Source organism: Mesoplodon bidens, assembly GCF_964165515.1.
Source record: "Mesoplodon bidens genome assembly, chromosome: 5".
Lineage (NCBI taxonomy): Eukaryota > Metazoa > Chordata > Mammalia > Artiodactyla > Ziphiidae > Mesoplodon > Mesoplodon bidens.
Genome location: NC_138161.1, coordinates 48,446,346 through 48,472,083, shown reverse-complemented (window position 1 = coordinate 48,472,083; position 25,738 = coordinate 48,446,346). Strand labels below are relative to the sequence as shown.

At 37.6% G+C, this 25,738-nt stretch overlaps 1 protein-coding gene across 1 annotated transcript in view; it reads left to right on the top strand.

Annotated features, from left to right (window-relative positions):
* TOMM70 (translocase of outer mitochondrial membrane 70) overlaps positions 1–24,994 on the top strand; it is a 51,246-nt gene extending 26,252 nt beyond the window's left edge. The window contains exons 5-12 of the mRNA XM_081234273.1: positions 1,508–1,656; positions 4,244–4,451; positions 7,029–7,163; positions 8,224–8,331; positions 9,589–9,705; positions 21,104–21,201; positions 21,789–21,911; positions 24,538–24,994. Coding sequence (XP_081090399.1) covers positions 1,508–1,656; positions 4,244–4,451; positions 7,029–7,163; positions 8,224–8,331; positions 9,589–9,705; positions 21,104–21,201; positions 21,789–21,911; positions 24,538–24,691 — 1,092 coding nt within the window. The 3' untranslated portion in view covers positions 24,692–24,994. The remainder of the gene's footprint in view (positions 1–1,507; positions 1,657–4,243; positions 4,452–7,028; positions 7,164–8,223; positions 8,332–9,588; positions 9,706–21,103; positions 21,202–21,788; positions 21,912–24,537) is intronic.
* The last annotated feature ends 744 nt before the right edge of the window (positions 24,995–25,738 follow it).

The window sequence follows — 25,738 nt, the reverse complement described above, 5'->3', positions numbered from 1 at the left end:
TTGTTGAGTAATTATACTGGTTGGACTGCAGAGTAGTAAGAAAATATGATAACCTACATTTATATAGGTTCCAAATTAGTTTACACATATATTTTCTAACCTGTTTGTATTCCACTTTGTAAATTCCACTTTGCAAAATACTTTTCATTTTATTTTTATTTTTACAATAACCCTATAAGATAAATAAGGATAGTATTTTTATTGCTATTTTAGAGATGAGAAAACTGAGAATGACATGTGTAAGGACACATAGCTAATAAGTGGCAGAGCTAGAATTTATATCTTGTTCCTTTGATACATAAGGCCATTACTTATAAAATATTGTTCTCATTTTAAATTTGTTAGTCTGTGAAAGACAGGGAAGTGGTAGCTTCATTTCTAAGCTGAAATAGGAAACTACAAGACATTAATGATTTATTCAACTTCAGTAAGGGCTATTTAAATTTCTATTTAAGCTTTTTCCCTGAAGTGGTAGATGATTGCCACTTATATATTCCAACACAGGGTCTTCAGTGAAATACTTAAGTTAGGTGTATTTATCGCTTGGTGGTGACCATTTGATTTAAAATGGTAATTAAGACACACTGAATCTCTCCCCAGAGAGAACACCAAAAAAAGAGTGTGAATTCCTTAGATTTTTCTATTCAGTTTTCTTATTTACCCCACTCTCATCTATCCTAGATTAGATCATATACTTACAAAGCCAGATTCATTTTTTCCCCCTCCTTCAAATACAAAGACATTAAATCTATCAAAATAATAGAAATGGTATTTGTTGTACATACAATTTAGAATACCATATTTCCACTCTAAAATCTTTGGGTTGAATTTTGCAAAGGATCCAAAATATGTTATGAGAGCCCTTTGGTGACATTAGTCCCTTTTCCTTCTTCCTTTAAGACTTTATCATCTTAAGTATAATAAGGAGAAACAAAATACTTCTATGATTATGAATCAGGTTGCCATGGGAAAAAGTAATAATTAAAAGAGGAAATGAGATTTCATTCTGACTTTCAGTGGCACTTACTCCAATAGAGATCTTCAGATGCAGAATAAGTAGGGGACAAATGAAAGCCCATGGTAGATGGACTTAACATTGTAGCACCTGTGTAAGACATGGTCCTGAGTAGTAAATTGAGATGTTAATCTTCTAGGACAGGAAGATAATTTTATCACAGAAGGAGATAATTTTAACTCAGCAGTTGTTTATCTCCTTTGTTCCAGATTTCACCTTCTTTTAGTGAGTGGTTCTAAGAGTTCTTGACATTTTACATCTTTGGAGAGGGAAAAGGTTCTCGTTTAAAACCTACTTTGAACAGCTGGGACTGGCAGCATTACCATTTCCACTGTCTATCGCGCTACGGTTTGGAGCCTGATATCCTTCAGTTACCTGAAAAAGAGACGCCAGTTTTTACGACAGTGGTTCTCAGTGTTCTACAAAGAAAGGCATCTGCTTCTTTGGTTAGTGTTTTCTATTTTGATGTGTATAAATATGATTACATTTCAGAATCGTGAACCTCTGATGCCATCTCCACAGTTTATCAAATCTTACTTCAGTTCTTTCACGGATGATATAATTTCTCAGCCAATGCTTAAAGGAGAGAAGTCTGATGAAGATAAAGACAAGGAAGGGGAGGCTTTAGAAGTAAAAGAAAAGTAAGTGTCTCGAGTATAGTATCTGCTTAATGTTTTGTTTTTCTTTTTGGCGGGGACGTAGCCAAAACGGGGGGTTTTTGCTGCCCTAGAGCCAAAGTGGAACTCTGAGTCATCTCCAAAAAATCTGTTTATAAATAGATATAAGTATAACAAAATTATAATATATAATAATATTATAATAATAAAAATACTTCTCTTCTCACACATGTCTATTACACCCTAAGAGTTAACCTCTGTGGTGACTCAAGGTTTTACTGCCAGGAGTCTACCCTGCTTTTAAGGTCCTACATGATATTCTCAAGAGATCTCCTAGTGGAGATCAAGTGGTTGATTATATTTGAACAGGGGCAGTAACTTAAAAAATGATTGTGTAGCTCAATATCCAGATGTTTTAGTGCAAGGAAGTTTATAATATATAACTTAATTTTTAGGAGTGCCCAAAAGAGTGACTTTGTTCAAGGTTTTTTCTGCATGCCTAGGAAAATGCCATTTTTTGGGTTTGTGTTTGCTCCTGTAGAGAGCTGAAACCAAAGTACAAGATACTATGTTTACAACTGGAGGTCAAGTGATATAATGTAGTATATAAGCTATCTAGCCTGCTTATCCATTTATATTTATCAATACTTTTATCTTGCTGTTGAGGCTAGCTCTCCTCTCCAAGAGAAGGTACAACATTATTACCAACATGACATTTTTCTAATGAGTTTGGAAGAAAAGGGAATACTGTTCCCAAAGCAAAGCATAATTTTGCATCTATAGCATATTGGAAGGTTTAAGGAAAAAGATTGCTTTTAATTTGTATCTCCCAATTTTTCTACCATTATTGGCCACCTTTTAAGGGAGGATACTATGTATAATTGAGCCAAGATGTTCAAGTTTGAGTTAGTTGGTGAGCAATCTCTTTGAGAAGATTGTAGATGGGAAGCAAATGTTTAAGGTAATGCCAATAATTGCCTCTTCTGATTAGGAAATAGTCCTTATCCCAGAAAAACTACAGTGAAGTTAATACCATTATTCTAAGAACTGTCTTGACAGGTGGCAGGACATAGCTATCTCTCACCAGAACACTAATTGGAATTGGTCCTAAGTTTTTGAATTCTATTTTACTCTGAGCCTTAGCTTCATCATTTTTTGAACGGGGAAGTAATAATTACCTTTGAGGCTTATTGTGAGGTTTAGAGGTCATGTTTGTAAGTATCTAGCACTTAGGTTCTCAATAAATAGGAACCGTTATTACTTCCAATCTGATTTAATAATTATTTTGTCTTACCCTGGTGACCTGAGGAATAAAACTAGAGTGCAGGGAATATTAGAATGTAATTATAGGAAAGGTTAGCACAGAGTTTGTAAGACTTTGACTGACATAACTTTTAAGTCACTTGCCAGTTTTCTCTTTTCAGAATATGTAGCAAATGAAATAAGAAAATGTAATTTACAGTGCCCCTTAAAGGACATATAGTGTAAATTCCTTTTCAGTTCAAAAAATTCCTTCTACAAGCCTTCTCAATAAAAGTCATCGTTTTAGAAGAGTGATGATATTGTGGTCACTGCTTTTTAAAAAGTAGGGGAAGGGTGTTTTCTTTAAGTACTATTTGATGAAAGGGTGTGCTTCTTTGATATTTCCACCTATTCATTCTAGGTCTCTTCTTTTAGGTGAAACAACACAACTTCTGGATGAGAGCCTTTTATCAATAGATATTTCCCTGCCTCCAGTTCTTGCTCCCTTACAGTCCATTTTCCACAACACAGCCAGAGTGATCTTTACAAAGTACAACTCAGGTCACACCTCTTCCCTTGGGTTCTGTGACCCTAAACTTACTTAATAACTTTCTATTTCTCTGTTCTTTCTGTTAGTCATAAAATAACTGTTGCATGCCATCAATGTGCCACAGATAAGAACGTGAATAAGACAGGATCCTTTCCTATGTTGCAGATCAGTCTGTCATTAGCTCATCTTTTTTTTTTTTTTTTTTTTTTTTTTTTTTTTTTTTTTTTTCTTTTTGCGGTATGCGGGCCTCTCACTGTTGTGGCCTCTCCCGTTGCGGAGCACAGGCTCCGGACGCGCAGGCCCAGCGGCCATGGCTCACGGGCCCAGCCGCTCCGCGGCATATGGGATCCTCCCAGACCGGGGCACGAACCCGTATCCCCTGCATCGGCAGGCGGACTCTCAACCACTGCGCCACCAGGGAGGCCCTCATCTTTTGAATAAAACAGGATCCTTTCCTATGTTGCAGATCAGTCTGTCATTAGCTCATCTTTTCATGTGTCTAAATGTTGAAGCCTGGGCAATAACCCTAAGTTACTGCCATTTTCTCTGTTGTTCCTTTTTAAAAACTCTCTCTCCAAGGCAGCAAGAAAATCCCAGTCTGCATCAAAAATCCTAATCTGTTACACACACTGCCCCGCATACCACCACCCACACTCCAGTCTCACATTGACAGGCTAACTTGTTAAGGGGAAGAGGACAATTGTTTAACTCAAGTATACTAAATGTGGCAAGTTTTAGCATTTGATGCTTTTTTAGTAATTTTTTATGCTCATTTTATTAGTAATAAATAGTAATTTCCTATGCTTATTTTATTTTCAGCTCTGGATACTTAAAGGCCAAACAGTATATGGAAGAAGAAAACTATGATAAAATCATAAGTGAATGCTCAAAAGAAATAGATGCCCAAGGCAAATACATGGCAGAAGCATTATTACTACGAGCTACTTTCTACTTGCTTATTGGCAATGCCAATGCGGCCAAACCAGATTTAGATAAGGTCATCAGCTTGAAAGAAGCTAATGTGAAGGTACATTTAAAACTCTGTGTGTGTGCATGTGAAAAATTAATAATAAATAAAAATAAGACTTTCAGGTATGTTTTGCCAAAGTTTTGGCATTTCAATTGCCATTCTCCAAAAGATTACTTTTTGTTTTGGAAGGGACTACGCCTAATGATGATTGAGTTGGTGCAGTGAAACTGAATCATAAATGTCAGTGATAGATATCTTTAACTAGGAAAGGACTTCTTTTTTCCCCTATAATATCTGGTAGCTTCAGCTTCCCCATAGAGCTTCTGCCTACTGTATTGGACTGTATTTGGGTAGGGGTAAAGGTGATGTAGCAGTGCTATAGGTAGTATTGTAAATAACATGCAATATGTAGTACAGGGTTATAAAATGCATTTACTAAAAAATAAACACATTTAATATATTCTGAAAGATTTTATTTACATGAGGAAAAAACAAGATCTAAAAATATAATATAGAAATTACTGAAATATACCAAAAGTTTTTACAGTTGTGTGGTTGGAACAGCTTTTCGTTTTCTACGTGTTCTTGTGTGTATGTAGTTATTTTTATAATTAAGATTTGGTGGGGGTGGGTGTCTGTCGAATTATATGAGCCTTCTACTCAGTGTAACAAGAATAGCAGTTAGCTGCCAAAGTACTGTACTCCTTATTAGATGGTTAACATCTCTTTTTCCTCATTGAATTAAGTGAACTCTGGCTTTATTCACCTCCAAATGAATCATTCATGTATTTTATGGAAAATGAGAGTTGTTTTCAAGGCCTAAGTATTTGTTAGCAAATTATCTTAACTTCTTATAAACAAAAGTAATTTAAACTAAGTATTTGTTAAAAGTCCTTCTCAAAATAGATTTTCAAGTTGAAGATACCCTAGTAATAATTATCTTTAATTTTATTTCCTGCTGATTTTCCTGATGATTACAAATATGTTCTGTTATTTGTTTTTGTTATTGTTGTGAGGGCATTCTTATTTGTTTCATTGAGGAAAACATACGTATGTACTTTTGCCTTGAAAAAATTTTAGAGAAGAATCCTATTTCTTATTTCATGATCATGATTTTTTGTTTTAATGGCAAGTGGTGATGCCTGTCATATGCCATGTACAAAAATGAGCTCAAAACGGATCGGAGACCTGAATGTTAAGAGCCAAAACTATAAAACTCTTAGAAGAAAACATAGGAGGAAATCTTCAATACTTTAGATTAAGCTGTGGTTCCTTAGGCATGACACCAAAAGCACAAGTGACCAAAAAAAGGGAAAACACATTCCACAGGATGGGAGAAAATATTCACAAGTCATATATCTGATAAGGGGCTTGTATCCAGAATATATTAAAGAAGTTTTTCTTACAACTCAACAATAAAAAGATAGCCTAATTTAAAAACAGGAAAGGATCTCAATAGACATTTTCCCAAAGAATATGTACAAATAGCCAATAAGAACAAGAAAAGCTGCTTAGCATCATTAGCCCTTAGGGAAATGCAAATCAAAATCACAACGAGGTATCACTTTATACCCACTAGGATGGCTGTAATCAGAAATTTGGACAATTAAAAGTATTGGTATAGATATGGAGAAGTTGGAACTCTCATATATTGCTGGTAGGAATATAAAATGGTAAAATCCCTTTGGAAATTAGTTGGGGTTGGGAAGTTCCTCAAAATGTTAAACATAGAGTTACCATGTGACCCAGTAGTTCCTCTCCTAGGTATATATACCCACGAGAATTGAATTCATATGTCAACACAAAAACTTGTACATGAATGTTCATAGCAGCATTATTCATAGGAGCCAAAAAGTGGAAGCAACTCAAATGTCCATCAGCTGGGGAACAGATAAATAAAATGTGATATATCTATACAATGGAATATTATTCAACCATTAAAAAAGAATGAGCTGGGATGAAGTGAGAGAGTAGTACTGACATATATACACCACCAAATGTAAAATGGATGGCTAGTGGGAAGCTGCACAGGGAGATCAGCTCCAATGCTTTGTGATGACCTAGAGGGGTGGGGTGGGAGGGTGGAAGGGAGGCTCAAGAGGGAGGGGATATGGGGGTATATGTATACATATAGCTGATCCACTTTGTTCTACAGCAGAAACTAACACACCATTGTAGAGCAATTATACTCCAATAAAGATATTTAAAAAAAGAAAAGAATGAAGTACTGATACACGTTACAACATAGACAAACCTTGAAAACATGCTACATGAAAGAAGCCAGTCACAAAAAGACCGCATTACGTACGATTCCAGTTTGTATGAAATGTCCGGAATATACAAATCCATAGAAAGAGAAAAAAGGACTGATGGTTTCTAGGGACTGAGAATTAGGGAGGAAATAGGGAGTGCCTGCTAATGTGTATGAGATTTCCTTTGGGAGTGGTGAAAATGTTCTAGAATTAGTGGTAACAGTTGTACAACTCTGAATATACTAAAAATGACTGGCTTATATACTTTTAAAGGGTGAGCTTTATGGTATGTGAATTACATCTCAATAAAGCTGTTATTTAAAAAAACTAAATTAGAATAAAAAGTAGTAATGATGAATCTTTCCTCATTTGGGGTATATAGCTTCGAGCAAATGCTCTCATCAAAAGAGGCAGCATGTATATGCAACAGCAGCAGCCTTTGCTGTCTACTCAGGATTTTAACATGGCTGCCGACATCGATCCTCAGAATGCAGATGTTTATCACCACCGAGGACAGGTAAATTAATTTTCTTAAAGAGTTCTGATCTTTGAATTGAGGAATTTGATACCATTTTGAGAATGTCTTCAAAGTTTTCTTACATCACTTGTGATAGCTGTGAACAAAGTATCAGAGTGGTTTACAGTTTGGGTTGGCATTTATTTAGTCCCATCTTGAACATTTGTCCTGATATTTACTTGTAAAAAAAAAAAAGGAAGAGGAAGGCTATAAATGTTGGCTTTTGCCAGTTCAGGTTTGTTTCTCAGGTGTTTCTGCTTCATAGGTTTTCAACGAGTAAAACATTAAAAACGTGTAGTGACAAATTAAAGAAAGAAAATGTAGTGAGCATTTTGAGTTAATGCTAGAATCAACAGAATGATTTTTGTGGGCTTTCTTGCTGTAAGGAATTATTAGCCTGAACTATCCAGACACTATCAAAAAAATCTCTTCTGAATGGAGTTTTATAACATGCATGTTTGTTTTTTAGTAAAAATATATAGTGAAGAAAACAGTTCCCAATTTCAGCCTCATCTAGAGAAAACGCGGCTTTATAAATCTGCTTGTGTGACGTGGCTTCTTGGAATGCATTAGAGTAGAAAGTATGGGCTAATCCATATAATAACAGAAAAGTCAGGTTCTTTCTAATGGAGAATTTTATCTAATATTTCTGTCTGAGGGGTCTTAAGAAGTGTTGAGATAACCTTAAAATTCTTGGTATTTTGATCCTTACTGGTAATGTCTTTTAAGATTAATTTGAAATGTAATTATCTACAGTCTGATCTACTTCGACGTTTGAAAGTACAGAGATATTTCATTTTCTAGAAGAAAAATCACTTAAGAGTGATCAAAAGTGGTAGGTTTATAGTGCTTTTTAAAAAAATTGGACACTGGTTTTAAGTTTTAGAATCTTTCCTTTAAAATTATAAGATTTTCTAGTTCACTATTTCTAGAAAGTAATTCTATATTGAATAATTACATGCGTAGCATTATGCTGAGCTGTACTAAGAGGCACGGTACCTATTTAACTGGTGTACTGGTTATTTTGAACTGCGTTTATCTATGTACTTTTTTTCCTTAGCTGAAAATACTGCTTGATCAAGTTGAAGAAGCAGTAGCAGATTTTGATGAATGTATTAGATTAAGACCTGAGTCTGCTCTGGCACAAGCTCAGAAATGTTTTGCATTGGTAGGTTTGACTTTCTTTTGTATTTTCCTAAACATCAATATTTCCCATTGATAACAAAAATGAGTATCATTGTCTACGAAATCATCTACTGACAGGGAGAAAAACATGTCAGTTTAGGAAGGTAGAAGTGTGTATTACTTGAGGTTCTGCTCCAGTATTTCTCTGGATGCCTTATTTGGTTCATTTTGATAGATGTTTGTCCCTGATTTTATGCCCCCTAAACAGCACTCTTCTCTCTAATTCTCTACTATAAACCAGTACGAAGAACAAAAGCATTTAGAGGAAATACTCTGCAATCATTACACCATATAACTCATCTCTCATTTCGCCTTTGTAGAGCTATTAATATTCAGAAATACAGAGTTGAAAATCAGGTAAAATAAGGCCATTTCTAATGAAATCAGATACTTCAGTTAACTCCATACCCTGAGTCCTAAAAGGATTTTCCTTTTAAAGAAAGAAATTGGGGGCTTCCCTGGTGGCGCAGTGGTTGAGAATCTGCCTGCCAATGCACGGGATACGGGTTCGAGCCCTGGTCTGGGAAGATCCCACATGCCATGGAGCAACTGGGCCCGTGAGCCACAACTACTGAGCCTGTGCGTCTGGAGCCTGTGCTCCACAACAAGAGAGGCCGCGACAGCGAGAGGCCCGCGCACCACGATGAAGAGTGGCTCCCGCTTGCCACAACTAGAGAAAGCCCTCGCACAGAAACGAAGACCCAACACAGCCAAAAATAAATAAATAAATAAGAGTAAAACTTATTTTATAAAAAAAATAAATAAGAGGGATCTCAAATAAACAACCTAACTTTATAAAAAAATTTAAAAAAAAGAAAGAAATTGGGTCACAAACACATTTATATTACAGATTAAAAATGTTACCAGATGAAGGAGCTTTATAATACTTTTATTATAAAGTAATAATAAATAAATAATAAATAAAGTGATAATAAATTATATTGAATTTAAAAGTCCTCTACTTATATGCAAAGTTAACCTGTTACAAGTTAGTCTTCTTCTAGAATACTGAACATCTTGAAATTGTTTAGTGGCAATGAAGTCCTAATTGTACGTAGCCTAAGGATCCCTGCTCTAAAGATATTCCCGTGGAACCCTTTTAGATGCAGCAAATTATGTAGCAGATTGCCTGCTTCTCTGGAAATATTTATGTAATTTTGTGTGACTTTTATAATATGTTAACATTTCCTGAGTTTTTGAGTTCTTGATTTGACAGGCCTGTTTTGATTTTTTTACACAGTATCGCCAAGCATATACGGGAAACAATTCTTCACAAATCCAAGCAGCTATGAAAGGTTTTGAAGAGGTCATAAAGAAATTTCCAAGGTGTGCTGAAGGCTATGCATTATATGCCCAGGTAAATGTCATTTTTCATATTTTTTCACTTGCCAGTTCTTTTTTAAAGAACTGCATTCATATCTTGAATGCTGGCCTGGAAATCAGAAAATAGTGCTTCTCTTGTTGCAGCTTTTGTGGAAGCAGATGGCTTTGTTCCTACTTTGTTTCTCCTGGTCCCCAGGATGGTCCTGGGTCACCTTAAGAGGGCTTCCTATGTTATACAATTTGAAAACCGTGGCCCTAAACTTGTAACATGGGGAAGCTTAAATAGAGCATTTCCCTCATGTTTTCATTTGGATTGGATTTGCAAAATTTAATTACCTTAGGAAAATCTACTGTATGCAATTGGTGAGGGAAATGTCCTTGGAAAGGGTTTTCTTTCTATTTGATCACTGTTCTTTTAAATGGTTAGATAGTCTGTAACAGCTCATTTTAATCTCTGGTTTGTTTAAAATTCTTGAAGCTTTCCTTGGTTTAGGATTGAAGCTATGGAAATTAGGATTTAAATTTGGATTATTTTCACTTTTTGGGTTTTTTTTGGCTGCGGTGGGTCTTCGTTGCTGCACGTGGGCTTTCTCTAGTTGCAGCGAGCAGAGGCTACTCTTCGTTGCTGTGCGCGGGCTTCTCATTGCAGTGGCTTCTCTTGTTGAGGAGCACGGGCTCTAAGGCTTAAGTAGTTGTGGTGTGAGGGCTCAGTAGTTGTAGCGCACGGGCTTAGTTGCTCCATGGCATGTGGGATCTTCCCAGACTAGGGCTCGAACCTGTCTCTCCTGCATTGGCAGGCAGATTCTTAACCACTGCGCCACCAGGGAAGCCCCACTTTTTAAATTATAGTTTGAAGTCTTTGAAAACTTATTTATTAATTTTAAATCATCCATTTAAATGAAAATGATTAACTTCTTATAGCCACAGTTAAAGAGTTTTTCCTCTAACTAAATGATCTCTGAATGACTGTTTCTTTCTTAGTCTTTAAGTTGAAAGCTGCTTTTGGTATCTCAAAAACCAGCCATCTCAAAACTCTATATATTTTCTCTTATTCTTCGTATTCCAAAGAAATGTTGTTCCCCTCCCTCCTTATCCCCCCAAACATCACAGAAATAGGAAGCATTTAAAAATGACCGTCTGTATTAGACTCCTACCTCCAGACATTCTTAGGGTTGCTTGTTTTGTTTTTAATTTCCTTCATGTTATCTTTAGTCCAGTTATAAGAAAAGTTCCACAGGATAAAACTTTCTTTTTGAGGGTTTATTGAGAGGGACTATAGAAGATTGATTGTGTCGGATCTATTATGTAAAAGTCCTACCATCACTGCATTATTTTAGGGGTTGAAATTCTGCAGTATGAAGTACAACCCAGGAATTCTTTTTTTGTTTATTTGTTTTTAATATATTCTTTTCCATTATAGTTTAGCACAGGATATTGAGTATAGTTCCCTGTGCTATACAGTAGGACCTTGTTCTTTATCCATTCTAAATGTAATAGTTTGCATCTACCAAGCCCAAACTCCCAATCTGTCCCTCCCTCTCTCCCACTCTTGCTTGGCAACCACAAGTCTGTTTTCTGTGTCTGTTTCCTTTTTATAGATAGATTCATTTGTGCCATATTTTAGGTTCCACATATAAGTGATATCATATGGTATTTGTCTTTCTCTTTCTGACTTACTTCACTGAGTATGATATTCTCCAGTTGCATCCATGTTGCTGCAAATGGCATTATTTCGTTCTTTTTTATGGCTGAGTAATGTTCCATTTTATATATGTACCACATCTTCTTTATCCATTCATCTGTTGATGGACACTTAGGTTGTTTCCATGTTTTGGCTATTGTGAACAGTGCTGTTATGAACATAGGGGTACATGTATTTTTTTTTTAACATCTTTACTGCAGTATAATTGCTTTACAATGTTGAGTTAGTTTCTCCTGTATAACAAAGTGAATCAGCTATATGCATATGTATATCTCCATATCCCCTCCCTCTTGTGTCTCCCTCCCACCCTCCTTATCCCACCCCTCTAGGTGCTCACAAAGCACCAAAGCTGATCTCCCTGGGCTATGCAGCTGCTTCCCACTAGCTATCTATTTTACATTTGGTAGTGTATATATGTCAATGCTACTCTCTTACTTCGTCCCAGCTTACCCTTCCCCCTCCCCGTGTCCTGAAGTCCATTCTCTATGTCTGCATCTTTATTCCTGTCCTGCCCCTAGGTTCATTAGAACCTTTTTTTTTTTTTAGATTCCATATATATGTGTTAGCATATGGTATTTGTTTTTCTGACTTACTTCACTCTGTATGACAGACTCTAGGTCCATCGACCTCACTACAAATAACTCAATTTCGTCTCTTTTTATGGCTGAGTAATATTCCATTGTATATATGTGCCACAACTTCTTTATCCATTCATCTGTTGATGGACACTTAGGTTGCTTCCATGTCCTGGCTCTTGTAAATAGTGCTGCAGTGAACATTGTGGTACATGACTCTTTTTGAACTATGGTTTTCTAAGGGTATATGCCCAGTAGTGAGGTTGCTAAGTCATATGGTAGTGTGGGTTTTAGTTTTTTAAGGAACCTCCATACTGTTCTGTAGTGGCTGTATCAATTTACGTTCCCACCAAAAGTACAAGAGGGTTCCCTTTTCTCCACACCCTCTCCAGAATTTATTGTTTGTACGTTTTTGGATGATGGCCATTCTGACCAGTGTGAGGTGATACCACATTGTAGTTTTGATTTGCATTTCTCTAATGACTAGTGATGTTGAGCATCTTTTCATGTGTTTGTTGGCAATATGTATATCTTGTTTGGAGAAATGTCTATTTAGGGCTTCTGCCCATTTTTGGATTGTTTTTTTGATATTGAGCTGCATGTGCTGCTTGTATATTTTGGAGATGTATCCTTTTTCAGTTGCTTCATTTGCAAATATTTTCTCCCATTCTGAGGGTTGTCTTTTCGTCTTGTTTATGGTGTCCTTTGCTGTGCAGAAGCTTTTAAGTTTCATTAGGTCCCATTTGTTTATTTTTGTTTTTATTTCCATTTCTCTAGGAGGTGGGTCAAAAAGGATCTTGCTGTGATTTATGTCATAGAGTCTTCTGCCTATATTTTCCTCTAAGAGTTTTATAGTGTCTGGCCTTACATTTAGGTCTTTAATCCATTTTGAGTTTATTTTTGTGTATGGTGTTAGGAAGTGTTCTAATTTCATTCTTTGACATGTAGCTGTCCAGTTTTCCCAGCACCACTTATTGAAGAGGCTGTCTTTCCTCCATTGTATACTCTTGCCTCCTTTACCAAAGATAAGGCGACCATGTGTGCATGGGTTTATCTCTGGGCTTTCTATCCTGTTCCATTGATCTATATTTCTGTTTTTGTGCCAGTACCATACTGTCTTGATTACTGTAGCTTTGTAGTATAGTCCGAAGTCCAGGAGCCTGATTCCTCCAGCTCTGTTTCTCTTTCGCACTCTTGCTTTGGCTATTTGGGATCTTTTGTGTTTCCATACAAATTGTAAAATTTTTTCATCTAGTTCTGTGGAAAATACCATTGGTAGTTTGATAGGGTTGCATTGAATCTTTAGATTGCTTCTGGGTAGTATAGTCATTTTCACAATGTTGATTCTTCCAATCCAAGAACATAGTATATCTCTCCATCTGTTTGTATTGTCTTTAGTTTCTTTCATCAGAGTCTTATAGTTTTCTGCATACAGCTCTTTTGTCTCCTTAGGTAGGTTTATTCCTGGGTATTTTATTCTTTTTTTGCAGTGGTAAATGGGAGTGTTTCCTTAATTTCCCTTTCAGATTTTTCATCCTTAGTGTATAGAAATGCAAGAGATTTCTGTGCATTAATTTTGTATCCTGCTACTTTACCAAAATCATTGATTAGCTCTTGTAGTTTTCTGGTGGCATCTTTAGGATTCTCTGTGTATAGTATCACGTCATCTGCAAACAGTGACAGTTTTACTTCTTCTTTTCCGATTTGGATTCCTTTTATTTCTTTTTCTTCTCTGATTGCTGTGGCTAAAACTTCCAAAACTATGTTGAATAATAGTGATGAGAGTGGACAACCTTGTCTTGTTCCTGATCTTAGAGGAAATGGTTTCAGTTTTTCACCACTGAAGATGATGTTGCCTGTGGGTTTGTCATATATGGCCTTTATTATGTTGAGGTCGGTTCCCTCTGTGCCTACTTTCTGGAGAGTTTTTGTCATAAATGGGTGTTGAATTTTCTTAAAAGCTTTTTCTGCATCTATTGAGATGATCATATGGTTTTAACCTTTCAATTTGTTAATATGGTGTATCACATTGATTGATTTGCATATATTGAAGAATCCTTGCATTCCTGGGATAAACACCACTTGATCATGGTATATGATCCTTTTTTTTTTTTTTTTTTGTGGTACGGGGGCCTCTCACTTTTGTTGCTTCTCCCGTTGCGGAGCACAGGCTCCGGATGTGCAGGCTCAGCGGCCAAGGCTCATGGGCCTAGCCACTCCATGGCATGTGGGATCTTCCTGGACCGGGGCACGAACCCGTGTACCTTGCATCGGCAGGTGGACTCTCAACCACTGCGCACCAGGGAAGCCCAAGTATGATCCTTTTAATGTGCTGTTGGATTTTGTTTGCTAGTATTTCGTTGAGGATTTTTGCATCTATGTTCATCAGAGATATTGATCTCTAGTTTTTTTTGTGACATCTTTGTCTGGTTTTGGTATCCAGGTGATGGTGGCCTTGTAGAATGAGTTTGGGAGTGTTCCTCCCTCTGCTATATTTTGGAAGAGTTTGAGAAGGATAGGTGTTAGCCCTTCTCTAAATGTTTGATAGAATTCTCCTGTGAAGCCATCTGGTCCTGGGCTTTTGTTTGTTGGAAGATTTTTAATCACAGTCTCAATTTTAGTGCTTGTGATTGGTCTGTTTATATTTTCTATTTCTTCCTGGTTCAGTCTTGGCAGGTTGTGCTTTTCTAAGAATTTGTCCATTTTTTCCAGTTTTTCCATTTTATTGGCATATAGTTGCTTGCAGTAATCTCTCATGATCCTTTGTAATTCTGCAGTGTCAGTTGTTACTTCTCCTTTTTCATTTCTAATTCTGTTGGTTTGAGTCTTCTCCCTTTTTTGCTTGATGAGTCTGGCTAATGGTTTATCAATTTTGTTTATCTTCTCAAAGAACCAGCTTTTAGATTTATTGATCTTTGTATCTTTTCCTTCATTTCTTTTTCATTTATTTCTTATCTGATCTTTATGATTTCCTTCCTTCTCCTAACTTTGGGGTATTTTTGTTCTTCTTCCTGTACTTGCTTTAGGTGTAAGGTTAGGTTGCTTTTTTGAGATGTTTCTTATTTCTTGAGGTAGGATTGTATTGCTATAAACTTCCCTCTTAGAACTGCTTTTGCTGCATCCCATAGGTTTTGGGTCATCGTGTTTTCATTGTCATTTGTTTATGGGTATTTTTTAATTTCGTCAGTGATCTCTTGGTTATTTAGTAGTGTATTGTTTAGCCTCCATGTGTTTGTATTTTTTACAGTTTTTTTCCTGTAATTGATATCTAGTCTCATAGCGTTGTGGTCAGAAAAGATACTTGGTACGAATTCAGTTTTCTTAAAATTACCAAGGGTTCATTTGTGATCCAAGATATGATCTATCCTGGAGGATGTTCCATGAGCACTTGAGGAGAAAGTGTATTCTGTTGTTTTTGGATGGAATGTCCTAAAATATCAGTTAAGTCCATCTTGTTGAATGTGTCATTTAAAGCTTGTGTTTCCTTATTTATTTTCATTTTGGATGAACTGTCCATTGGTGAAAGTGGGGTGTTAAAGTCCCCTACTGTGATTGTGTTACTGTCGATTTCCCCTTTTATGGCTGTTGGCATTTGCCTTATGTATTGAGGTGCTCCTATGTTGGGTGCATAAATCTTTACAATTGTTATATCTTCTTCTTGGATCGATCCCTTGATCATTATGCAGTCTCCTTCTTTGTCTCTTTTAATAGTCTTTATTTTAAAGTCTATTCTGTCTGATATAAGAATTGCTACTCCAACTTTCTTTTGATTTCCATTTTCATGGAATACCTTTTTCCATCCCCTCACTTTCAGTCTGTATGTGTCCCTAGGTCTGAACTGGGGCCCTTGTAGACAGCATATATATGGGTCTTGTTTTTGTATCCATTCAGCCAGTCTATGTCTTTTGGTTGGAGCATTTAAGCCACTTAACATTTAAAGTAATTATCGATATGTATGTTCCTATTACCATTTTCTTAATTGTTTTGGGTTTGTTATTGTAGGTCTTTTCCTTCTGTTGTGTTTCCTGCCTAGAGAAGTTTCTTTAGCACTTGTTGTAGAGCTGGTTTGGTGGTGCTGAATTCTCTTAACTTTTGCTTATCTGTAAAGGTTTTAATTTCTCCATCGAATCTGAATGAGATCCTTGCTGGGTAGAGTAATCTTGGTTGTAGGTTCTTCCCTTTCATCAGTTTAAATATGTCCTGCCACTCCCTTCTGGCTTGCAGAGTTTCTGCTGAAAAATCAGCTGTTAACCTGTTGGGTATTCCCTTGTATGTTATTTATTGCTTTTTCCTTGTTGCTTCTAATATTTTTTCTTTGTAGTTTGATTAATACGTGTCTTGGCGTGTTTCTCTTTGGGTTTATCCTTTATGGTACTGTCTGTACTTCCTGGACTTGATTGTCTATTTCCTTTCCTATGTTAGGGTAGTCTTCGACTATAATCTCTTCAGATATTTTCTGAGACCATTTCTTTTTCCCTTCTTCTTCTGGGACCCCTGTAAATTCGAATGTTGGTGCGTTTAATGTTGTCCCAGAGGTCTCTAAGACTGTCCTCAATTCTTTTCGTTCTTTTTTCTTATTCTGCTCCTTGACAGTTATTTCCAACATTTTATCTTCCAGCTTACTTACCCATTCTTCTGCCTCAGTTATTCTGTTATTGATTCCTTCTAGAGTATTTTTAATTTCAGTAGTTGTGTTGTTCATCACTGTTTGTTTGCTCTTTGGTTCTTCTAGATCCTTGTTAAACGTTTCTTGTATTTTCTCCATTCTGTTTCCAAGATTTTGTATCATCTTTACTATCATTACTCTGAATTCTTTTTCAGGTAGGTTGCCTATTTCGTCTTCATTTATTTGGTCTTGTAGGTTTTTACCTTGCTCCTTTGTTTGTAATGTATTTTTTTGTCATTTCATTTTTTTTTCATGGGTGGTGCTGTATTTCTGTTTTACTGCTTGTTTGGCCTGAGACATCCAGCACTGGAGTTTCCAGGCAGTTGGATAGAGCTGGGTCTTGGTTCTGAGATGAGGACCTCTGGGAGGCCTCACTCCGAATGATACTCCCTGGGGTCTGAGGTTCTCTGTTAGTCTAGCAGTTTGGACTTGGAGTTCCCACCACAGGCGCTCATTGCCCAACCTCTGGCCTGGGAACCAAGATTCCTCAAGCTTTGTGGTGCAGTAAAAAAAAAAAAAAAAAAGCGGTACAGTATCAAAGAAAATAAAATTAGAAAGATAAAAAATATATTAGGAAAAATAAAACTATAGTTGAACCAACTGCAACAACGTAAAATAAAACCACACCAGAAAAAAGAAAACAGAAAGGGGAGGGGGGAATAAGCCACAAGGAGAGATCACTAGCAAAGTATAAAGAATAAAATAAAATTAGAAAAATAAAAGATTCATTAGGGAACATAATAATATAAAAGAATCAACAACAGTGAATCAACAAGGTAAAACAGAACCCCAATCGAACAGGAAAAAAGAAAGAAAAAAAAAAAGCCTTGGCTGTGGGGGCAGAGTTTAGGTGGGGTGGGACTTAGGCAGGGGTGGGGTTTAGGGTGGGGCGGAACCTAGGCAATTGGGGGGGTGTCGTTTGAGTGTGGGGCGGGGCCTAGGCAGCATTACATTCAAGCATGGGGTGGGGCCTCTGCTTAGGACCTGAGTGATCAAGGAAGGGGAGAGGCAGTATGTCCAAAAGAGGGCTTCCGGAGTGTGGAGTTCCAGAGTTTGGAGGTTGGGCCCTGAGTGAGGGTGTGTGGGTGGGGTTTAGGCCCAGCGCATTGGAAGGGGTCTCTGAGTGCAGAGGCAGGGCCCTGGGTGGGGGTGTAGGGGCAGGGCTTGGGTTCTGCAGGGCAGGAGGGAGGCTTCGAGGGCAGAGTATTAGGCCTCGGAGCCCAACAGGCTCCCCGGTGCCTAACTGGACAGGAAAAGCAGTGGCAGTGTTCCCTTCCGTTCTTTCGCACCCCTCTACCACTGTCTCCCCCGGGTCTTCCCCCATTGCTGCTGCACTGCTAACCTTGGGTAGGTCCCGCTGGGTGTAGGAACTCTTCCCCTCCCCTAGCTACCCCTCAGGGGTGCCAGTCCATAGGTCCGGCCTTTACTTGTGCTCCCCCTTCCCTGCCTCCCATTCCCTCAGGACCCGCGTGGCTGGAGGGGTCCTAGGTGGGCAGAGGATCAGGCCCAGTATCTCAGCAGGTTCCTGGGGGCCCAAGGGGGCCGGGGAAACCTGGCCATGCTCCCTTTTGATCCTCTGCCCTCCCAGTGGTTCCCCAATTTCCCCTTTGGATGTGGGATCCCTTCCCCTCCCCCAGCCGCCCCTCAGGGGCGCCAGTCCCATCCCACCTCCACTTCTCCTCCCCCTTCACTCCCCCCACGCCCTACATCCTACCTGGTCACTGGGGGTTCCTCCCGTCCCCTTAGGTGTCCATGGTCCTCTACTGGTGCCTGGTAGGTACCCTAGTTGTGAGGAGAAGCAAATTCCGCATCCCCTTAGTACACCATCTTGACTCCACCCCCACATGTATGTTTTTGAATTATATTTTGTCCAGGTATATTTCCAGGAGTGGCATTGCTGGATCATATGGTAATTCTATTTTTAGTTTTCTGAGAACCTTCATACTGTTTTCCATAGTGGCTGTACCAACTTACATTCCCACCAGCAGTGTAGGAGAGTTCCCTTTTCTCCACACCCTCTGCAGCATTTGTTATTTGTAGACTTTTTAATGATGGCCATTCTGACTGGTGTGAGGTGGTACCTCATTGTAGGTTTGATTTTCATTTCTCTAATAATTAGTGGTGTTGAGCATCTTTTCATGTGCCTGCTGGCCATCTGTATGTCTTCTTTGGAGAAATGTCTATTAAGGTCTTCTGCCCATTTTTCAGTTGGGTTGTTTGTTTTTTTTGTTGTTGATTTGTATGAGCTGTTTGTATATTTTGGAGATTAAGCCCTTGTCTGTCTCATCATTTACAAATATTTTCTCCCGTTCTGTAGGTTGTGTTTTCTTTTTGGTTATGATTTCCTTTGCCATGCAAAAGCTTGTAAGTTTGATTCAGTCCCATTTGTTTAGTTTTGTTTTTATTTCTATTGCCTTGGGATACTGATCTAAGAAAACATTGGTATAATTTATGTCAGAGAATGTTTTGCCTATGCTCTCCTCTAGGAGTTTTATGGTGTCATGTCTTATGTTTTAAGTCTTTAAGGCATTTTGACTTTATTTTTGTGAGTGGTATGAGGGTGTGTTCTAACTTCACTGATTTACATGCAGCTCTCCAACTTTCCCAGCACAACTTGCTGAAGAGACTGTCTTTTTCCCATTTTATATTCTTGCCTCCTTTGTCGAAGATTAATTGACCATAGGTGTGTGGGTTTACTTCTGCAACCCAGGAATTCACTAACCTCAGTTTGAAATCTTATCTGCTCAGTGTTTGTTCCTATAATTCCTAGACAGAAAAAAAAAAAATGATACATTGGTTGCTGACTACATGCTCTATTAATTAATTGTGAAAGCATGTACTATATAAAATTTTACTGAACGTATAGAAGTTAAAATAGGACAAACACACGTTATAATTGTATGACATTTGTATTGAATAGTACACTTGGGTTTAGGGCTTATATTTAATTAGGAACAAGCCAGAAGGTGACAGGACCATCTTCATCACTGAAATGAAATTCAGAAGGGCCTTTTTGGTGCAGATTTCTGTAAGCAGCTAAAAGAGCAAAGGCCACTGACTAGCTTTTAAAGAAACCAGATATTAGGAACAACTCTTTTGCAGAGGTTTCATGATTGTACATTTCTCTCTCATTATGTTACCTTCAAAACAGGTTTTGGCTTACTTGAGCATCATCTTTTTTTTTTTCTTTTAATATATTTATTTATTTATTTATTTTTGGCTGCGTTGGGTCTTTGTTGCTGTGCGGGCTTTCTCTAGTTGCGGCGAGCGGGGGCTACTTTTCATTGCGGTGCGAGGGCTTCTCATTGCGGTGGCTTCTCTTTTTGCAGAGCACCGGCTCTAGGCACGTGGGCTTCAGTAGTTGTGGCACGCGGGCTCAGTAGTCATGGTGCACGGGCTTAGTTGCTCCACGGCATGTGGGATCTTCCTGGACCAGGGCTTGAACCTGTGTCCCCTGCATTCGCAGGAGATTCTCAACCCCTGTGCCACCAGGGAAGCCCTACTTGAGCACCATCATATCAGCACTAGCATTATTACAAGTCTGTTTGCACTAAAGTTTCTATCTTTTGGTCCCTCTTCTGATGTTTGCTTCACTATATATAGCAAATTTTATTTATACATAGAGAGAGAGTTATATATAGTTATATATAGTTACATAGTATGACTTTTTTCTTTGAACCCTGAAGCTTGAGCTTAGATGCCGGCTAACTCTCAGAGGTACAGTTTGATCAGCATGATCTGGTATCCACCTAACCAAGCCCTCCATTTCTGCCATGGGATTTGCCTTCAAACAGTTGATTGTAGCTGCTTTCTTTCTTTGACCAATCTTTCTCCCTTTTTTTTTGCGGTACGTGGGCCTCTTACTGTTATGGCCTCTTCCGTTGCGGAGCACAGGCTCCGGACACGCAGGCTCAGTGGCCATGGCTCACGGGCCTAGCCGCTCCACGGCATGTGGGATCTTCCCACACCGGGGCACGAACCCATGTCCCCTGCATCGGCAGGCAGACTCTCAACCACTGCGCCACCAGGGAAGCCCTGACCCAATCATTTTTAAGGAATGACTCTGGTAACAGTTAACATACCTATCTGAATTTATCCTTCCAAATGAGTATTGTTTTTAAAGTAATTCCCTTAGGATATATTATGATAAATTATGAATAAGTGACATGAATGTACCTGTGAGAATCTGATATTAGAACTTGCACCAAGAGTGGGATTTTCTGTATTCTAGAGTTTATTAGATCTTCTCCTATTGCATATTACTAACAAACTTAATAAAGAGCGAGAACAGTTAAGATTTCATATTTATAATGTTGCTATGTAAAAACCCCAATAATTAAGATGCAACATTTTAAATGTTTAATCCCCAAAACAGTAATTTGGTAATGAATGGTTACATGAAGTAAATTTTAATAATTAATAAGCAGTATACTTTTAACTGCTTAGGGTGACAGTTACCTAAATTTAACTGAAGTATCTCTTCACATAGGCATTAACAGATCAACAACAGTTTGGTAAAGCTGATGAAATGTATGATAAATGTATTAATTTGGAACCAGACAATGCCACAACATACGTTCATAAAGGGTATGTATTTTTGTGGGTCTGTTTGTTCCAGTAAGAAACGAAATTTCTTGCATAGTAGTAAGATGGATTTCTTTTGGTCACTGAGAAAGGGGACTGTGGTAGAGAGTGTCAGTGTTAGCTGAAAGATTTCTTAGTGCTGTGGATGCTTCACTGTTACTTTTTCTTTTACTTATGTTTCATTATTATACAATAGTTAGTAAATATGCTATTTTCACCCTGGCTTAAGGATTTCAGTTCTGAACATCCTGTCAGGTGTAACTTGTATCAAAATAGGAAACACATAAAATAAGTTTTTCCTGTCCTAGTATACTTGAATTGTCATTTTAAAACTTCACTTAAATTTATACAGAGTAAAATATTAAGCTGTGCAAAATAAGTTAATGATAGAGCCTAGACCGTTGGACACTCTTTTCATAATAAGGAATTTAGACTACAAAACCATTATAAATTGAGGGAAAAAAAACAATTTGATGCTGATTCTATACTGTTTTAGATTTTGTTTTTCCTTGTAAATTAAATTATAAATTCATTGAGAGCCAATTGATACTGGGCCATGGTCACATATGACTTCTGTTTTGCATTTGCAGTTTACTTCAGCTTCAGTGGAAGCAAGATCTGGATAGAGGTTTGGAGCTTATCAGCAAGGCTATTGAAATTGACAATAAATGTGATTTTGCATATGAAACCATGGGAACTATTGAAGTACAAAGGTAACTTCTAGAGTCTGTCCTTAGGAAAGTTAGGGCATCTCCATATTTATCTTTTCATTCTTCTCATTATAGACAGGTTATTGTCAATAATCATTAAATTTTTAAGTCTTAACGTGTTGTGCCTTTTTTTTTTTTTTTTTTTGTGGTATGCGGGCCTCTCACTGTTGTGGCCTCTCCCGTTGCCGTCTGGACGCGCAGGCTCAGCGGCCATGGCTCATGGGCCCAGCTGCTGCGCGGCATGTGGGATCTTCCCGGACCAGGGCACGAACCCGTGTCCCCTGCATCAGCAGGCGGACTCTCAACCACTGCGCCACCAGGGAAGCCCCGTGTTGTGCCTTTTGAGGCAATATTCCCTTGAAACTATACAACTTTGATTTGCCTTGTTTAATTATTTTTCCAGTTTAAAAGTCACACTTAAAAGTTGTTTAAGTCAGGCATATACATTAGAAAGGGAAATTTGATCTTTCTCCAATACCTGTTGTGATTTTTCCTCCTTTCACCTGTATTATTTCTCTTGGAGGGAAAAAAACATCTGCAGTGTACTTAGGCAGTGCAGTGTAGCATAAGGATTGGCAGCCACGTTGCCCGAAGACTTAGATCCTGCTACAGCCAAGTGGCTAGGCAAGTTGCACCATCACCTCTGAGCCCCCGAGTTTTCTTTAAAATCAGGGAGTTGGATAAGAATTTTTGCAATTTTTTCTTGTAACTTCTTGTTTTCTGTAAATGTTTATCCAGAGTTGCACTTGAGATCCACCATTAATAGGTGATAACTGTTTATGCCATAGAATTTAGTATACCATCTTGATACTGGCATTGCCATCCATTTGAGTATCTACTCTAGGCCAGGTACTGAACTCTAGGTGCTTTCCAAATATTATTTCAATTGATTTTTACCCCAGTTTTTATAAAGATTGAGGTTATATGATCCTCCATTTAATTGAAAAATGTAGAAACTGATGCCCAGACTGGTTAAATTAACAAGGTTACATGGTGAGCACGTAGTAGAAAGAGGACATGAGCCCATATTTCACTGATGCCAAAAGTAACAGATCTTGCCACCATCGATTGTCAGGAACTAGTAGGAGTTGTCTTAATAACCTGTCATGCAGTCACTTCTGGGGTCCTCTGTCTTTCTGCTCCAGAGTAGGCAGAATATATATAGGCTGATGAAAATTTTTGTGATTCTTTTGATCCATCTATACTGAGAGTTGCATATAAATATTAAATTATTTCTTAATTGCCAGTTTGTTAATGTGTATAAAATATTCTCATACTAGAATATGATGGGGTAATAGTTCTTAATCTTTTGAGCAAAGCTGTGGATTTTTCCTAAAATAATGCACATACAAAAACTCTGCAGATAAGTTGTTCCTAGAGCCTGGGTTAAGGACCCCTGATTTATGGGGTTTGATGAATTTTGTGTGTTACTTTAAGAATTCCATTCTGAATCCTGCTTTACAAATAGATAAGTGAATGTGAATGAATGAAATTGCTGATTATCCTAGGATTTAGCAAATCTGCTGTCTACCTAATATCTGAACATGAACTCTCAAAGTTATTTTCTTTTTAATTAAGTCTATTATGTACTGTATCAATATATGTAGTAGGAGATTGAGTACAGTCTCCCCAGAGGTACATTGTACTTCTTAAATTCTAACTGGCATATATATAGTGGGGACTTAATACAGTATTTATTGTAAGATTACATGCATGTATGCATATATACATAGCCAGTACTAGTTACTTTAAAATAGCTCTTGGTTCTTGGCAAGTATATAAAGCCTGATCACAGTTAGACTGTAAGAGATAAATTATATACTTTTTGACCAAGCATATTCATCCATTCATTCAAAAAATGGATACTAGCTACCAAGCATTGTACTAGGTTCTAGGAATTGCAAGGTGTCCCGTAAGGATCTGTTAAGACTGTGGTGTAAACAAATATCAATATATATTCATCTGACTGTGCATAGAATGACAACAGAATCATGGGAACAGTGGGGAGGGAGCTGCCAATTCCTCTAGTGTGGGAAGGGGAGAGTATTTTTCATGAGGATATTGTATTTGAACTGGGCCTTAGAAAGGTGAGGATTTGGCTAGAATCAGGCAGAGAAGCAATAAATAATCTGAGCATTATGAGCATGAGTGAACTCAGGGAGACCTGTGTGTATGCAGTAGAGTGTTGGATAAGGGATATGCTGGTAGGGCTCACACAGATCTGTGAAGGTAAGGCCCCTGAATACCTGTAATGTTCTCTGAGGCTATGTCACAGCTTTCTAAAGGAGCCTCATGATGGAGTAGAAACAAGCAGAATTTAGGAACCAGATATGATTATGATTTTAAATAAGTCATTTAATTTCTCTAGTCTCACTGTTCTTATCTGTAAACAAAGACCACAAACAAAGACCACAAGTAGCATAATATAAGCATATAGTACTTGTAATAGTAGCTAACGTTCATTGAGTGTTTTCTATGTGCTAGGCATTATTTTGTTATAAAGAAGCATTTTATTAGAATCATAGTTGAAACTTAAAGGTCAGGCTCCATGTAGCTTCACTTATAAACTTCATTGTATACTCTGAAATGCTTATTGAATCTGAAACATTTAAAAATTTTGTTGTTTTAGAGGAAACATGGAGAAAGCCATTGACATGTTCAACAAAGCTATTAACCTGGCCAAGTCAGAAATGGAGATGGCTCATCTATATTCACTCTGTGATGCTGCCCACGCCCAGACAGAAGTTGCAAAGAAATATGGATTAAAACCACCGACATTATAAGATACGGGGGAAGGAAAATGCCCCTCTTTTTAGGAGTTTACCCCCTCTTCAACTGAACCCTAAAGACACTGTCGTGAACTACGTTGAATGGTGGAGCTTAGTATTTGTTTGTGCTGTTGTCATTTGTTATATCTGTTTCATTTTTAGGTGTTGTGGGAGTGCCTGTTGAAGAAAGTTTGCAGTGTTGCAGCTTTTATGCCCTGTGCAACAAAAGCTTAGAACCTGTTAAAAGGGATATTAAAATGAAGTTGCAAAGAGTACAAATGATAATAGGCCATGCAAATAAAAATTTTGATTTGTTGATTTGACTTTTTTTTTTTTTTTGAGGGGGGTGGGAGGGTGACTGTGTTCTGGATGATTTTGTCTTTGTGTGTGTGCTTGTGTGTGTGTGTATAATATATGAGTTTTTGCAGTTTTACAGCATGTTGGTTTATAAATTAACATAGTAAGTGCTGTAAAATAAGATTCTTTTAGATTTGACTAATCCCTTTTAGTTAATTTTTTTTTGAAGGAAACAAAGCTTAAGTGGGGATTTCGTTTTTACGACAGCAAAATTGAGACCCTTTTAACCACTGTCAGCATGCGCAATGCCTCTGATTCTGCAGAACGTTAGATGCAGTGGCGACGCTTAAACCTTTGACCCCCTTCAACTATAATGGATAATGTACATCGTTCTTAAAGTCTACAGCAGCTGGTTTTCATAGAGTAAATTATGCAGAAGCAAGATATTCTAATTGATATATGTGCTAGAAGACTGAGAATTAATGGGAGAGCAGACCAGGCAAGAGGTAAGATGAAAAAGTATTTATAATTGCCTATGGCTATTTTCTACAATAGGTATTACTATTTAAGTGTACTTTTTAAAGAAAATGAAGGTTGGTTGCATATGTAAAGACGAAGTAAGTGTGATAAGTAGTTAATTAAAATTTCTAGTGAAGAAAATGTGGCCTAACAGTTCAAAAAGGATCAAAGTCTCAGATCCAGAAGCATAGTATTTCCTGAAGTGATAAGTTTAATGCTTCTTAACTATGGCTACATGCACTTAAG